The sequence below is a fragment of the Chenopodium album genome, chromosome 14, assembly GCF_948465745.1.
Source record: "Chenopodium album chromosome 14, dcCheAlbu1.1, whole genome shotgun sequence".
In the NCBI taxonomy this organism is placed as follows: domain Eukaryota; kingdom Viridiplantae; phylum Streptophyta; class Magnoliopsida; order Caryophyllales; family Amaranthaceae; genus Chenopodium; species Chenopodium album.
In genome coordinates, this window is record NC_137847.1 from 33,782,621 (window position 1) to 33,785,894 (window position 3,274).

At 36.9% G+C, this 3,274-nt stretch overlaps 1 protein-coding gene across 1 annotated transcript; it reads left to right on the forward strand.

Annotated features, from left to right (window-relative positions):
• Nucleotides 1-2,462: 2,462 nt before the first annotated feature.
• On the forward strand, nt 2,463-2,804 carry LOC145577979 (Ribosomal protein S12/S23 family protein). Its single transcript, XM_081635392.1, has one exon. It carries the CDS (start codon nt 2,463-2,465, stop codon nt 2,802-2,804), a length of 342 nt encoding a protein of 113 aa, XP_081491518.1.
• Nucleotides 2,805-3,274: the final 470 nt, after the last annotated feature.

Consider the following 3,274-nt stretch of genomic DNA (forward strand, 5'->3'; position numbering starts at 1 on the left):
CATCTTCTCTAATTTTCTTGTTTCTTTTTTGCTTGAGTAGTGTCATCATTTTCCTTTGAGTTTTATTTTGTTTTGCTCGAGGACGAGCAAAAGTTTAGCTTGGGGGAATTTGATGAGCGTCATTTATGGCTCTCAATAGAATAAGATTTAGGTTCATTTTCTTTATTTTCTTTCATCATTTTCATATAATTCTTTTAGTTTTATTAGATTTTTCATTTTTATAATTCACTTTAGTTCTCGATTGGTTTTTACGAGTTTTTCATATTTTTTAGTTGATAATTCATAATTTTAGTTTTAGTTTTACCTTGCTACGCTTTCTCTCTTTGTTTTATTAGTGTTTTGTAGGTAAATAATCAAGTCAATTTGCTCATTTTGGGACTGCCATGTTCGCTAGCATCATCTCGAGTGCACTGATGATGGGGATGCTCGGGATCGCGGAGTTTGATCAACCAAGCGAAGGAGCCAAAGCCTAGTGTATCGCACAGGGGTGCGCGCGCGGCACAGGGGTGCGTGCGCCCAGACCCAGATGTGCGGGCGCGCGGCTGGGCTGTGCATGCGCACGGCCTGTGCGGCCCTCTTCGCTCGATTTTTCTTATTTATAGCTTTTGACTTTCTTTATGGAGGACGACTTAATTTTTGTACTAGAGAGAGAATTTTTTCAGAAATAGTAGAGAGAGAAGCTTAAGATTTACTTGTTTGTACTTGAATTTGATCTTGAAATTCCTTCTTCAATTTAATGAATGTTTGTAAGATTTCTTTCCCTTGATTTACTTTTAATGCAATTCCTTCTAGTTTCTTGGATTTTGATTGAGATTACATTTCTTGTTTTAGAATTTATTGATTGACTGATTTTCTTTGATTTAGCTTTAAATGAATATAAATTTGATTGAATTTATTTTGTTTCTTAATTTCACCATGTTTAGTGAGTAGATTAGTTGCTAGGGAGAAGGGGAAGCATGCATGATTGATGATTTTTGCTAGTTGATGATGCTAAATTGATTTGAATGGTGTAATTCAATTGGTTGACATAGTTGTGCATGTGATTAATTAGAGTAGGAGTGATCAACCTATAAGATTAATCTAGATTGCATTGCAAATTTCAATGACATGAACCCTTGATTTGAGAATTGCTTTAATTGATTGAATTTGATTGTGATTTTCATAGCTAGCCATTCACAGTGAACCCTAGCTTGGCTTATAGGAGATAGCCCTTGAATTCCTTTAATTGTAACTACTGTTTGTCCTTTGCAATGTTTGAATTGATTGAGTGATCCTTTAATTAGCATAATCATTGAGCTTGCATGTGGAACCTATATCCCTAGTGTTTAGTATATTGAATTTCTCGATTTATCTAGATTTCTTGATACCTTAGTTACCAACCGCATCTTCGACCCTTGACTTACCATATACTTGTAGCTTGACCTAGGCTATAGCTTACACCTACTCATTCCCTTGGGTTCGACCCTTGAATTACCATATACTTGTATTAGGTTAGTCGAGTGTTTATAAATTTGCTTTGGCTCTGGGAAAGGGTAGAGAACGACCTACATTTTCATTGTGTCAACTTGGCTAACCTTCAAGTATTAGACTAGTTGGGTCGAGTATTAACCACTTCATTTATGAATTTCATAGTAACAGTAATACATGTCCCACCGAGATAGAATTTTTAACTTGATATGCTCTTGCCTAGCAGGCAAAGGTTACCTCTGTGGAAAGGATAATTTATTCAGATCGACATGAGAGTCCAACTACATTGCATTGCTAGAATCCGTGTTGTATATTTGAAAGAGGTTGACCTCCTTGCTTTTGTCATCGTACAATCCTTTTCCTGTCGAGCCCCCCTTCTCCTCAGTCCACAGAGACAAAATCTAAGGCTGGTGCCAAGAGTTCATCACGGAAGAAGGGACTCAATGAGCTGGGATCACTAACAAATACTAATCTAATGGAAAATGCTAATATAGTAGAAAAGAATTATCTTTTCTGTATACTTTCCCCAGTTCTCTTGCTACTGTGGGCTTTATGCAATCGATCAGATCATATTGATATCCCTTCAACAATACATAGGTCATCGAAAGGATCTCGGAGACCCACCAAAGCACGAAAGCAAGGATCTTTCAGAAAATGGATTCCTATTCGAAGAGTGCACAACCGCATAGATAAGCTCACACTAACTCGTCAATTTGGGATGATACAATTCGAGATTTTCCTTGGGAGGTTTCGGAAAGGAATTGGAATGTAATAATATCGATTCATGCAGTAGAAAAGGTTCTGTATTGATTCAAGCGCTATACTTATGGGATAGGGATAGAGGAAGAGGAAAAACCGAGGATTTTACATAGTACTTTTGATCAAAAAAATAAAAATCAATCGGTTTTTTTTTCGTACCCTTCGCTCAATGAGAAAGTGGGTCAGATTCTACAGGATCAAACCTATGGGACTTAAAGAATTATGGAAATGATCCAATGGCTTCGAAAGAATTGAACGAGGAGCCATATGAGGTGAAAATCTCATGTACGGTTCTAGAGAGTGGCAGTAAGGGTCACTTATCTGTTAACTTTTCCACTATCACCCCCAAAAAACCAAACTCTACTTTACGTAAAGTTGCCAGAGTACGATTAACCTCTGGATTTGAAATCACTGCTTATATACCTGGTATTGGCCTGAATTTACAAGAACATTCTGTAGTCTTAGTAAGAGGGGGAAGGGTTAAGGATTTACCCAGTGTGAGATATCACATTGTTCGAGGAACCCTGGATGCTGTCGGAGTAAAGGATCGTCAACAAGGGTGTTCTAGTGCGTTGTAGATTCTTATCCAAGACTTGTATCATTTGATGATGCCATGTGAATTGCTAGAAACATATAAAGTGTATGGCTAATCAAGTAACGAAAGTTTCGTAAGGGAATAGAGCAGGCTACCATGAAACAAAAGATTTTCTTTCTAAAGATATTCGATTCAGAACTATTATATGTCCAAGGTCCAATATTGAAATAATTTTAGAGGTTTTTCCTGACTTTTCTCGTGTCAACAAACAATTCGAAATGCCTCGACTTTATTAGAATAGGTCTGAGTCAAATAGCAATGATTCGAATCACTTCTTTTTACACTATTTCGGAAACCCAAGGACTCAATCGTATGGATATGGAAAATACAGGATTTCCAATCCTAGCAGGAAAAGGAGGGAAACGGATACTCAATTTAAAGTGAGTAACAGAATTCCATACACGATGTCATAGATACATATCGAATTTTGTGGAAATTCGTATTTGATAAAAG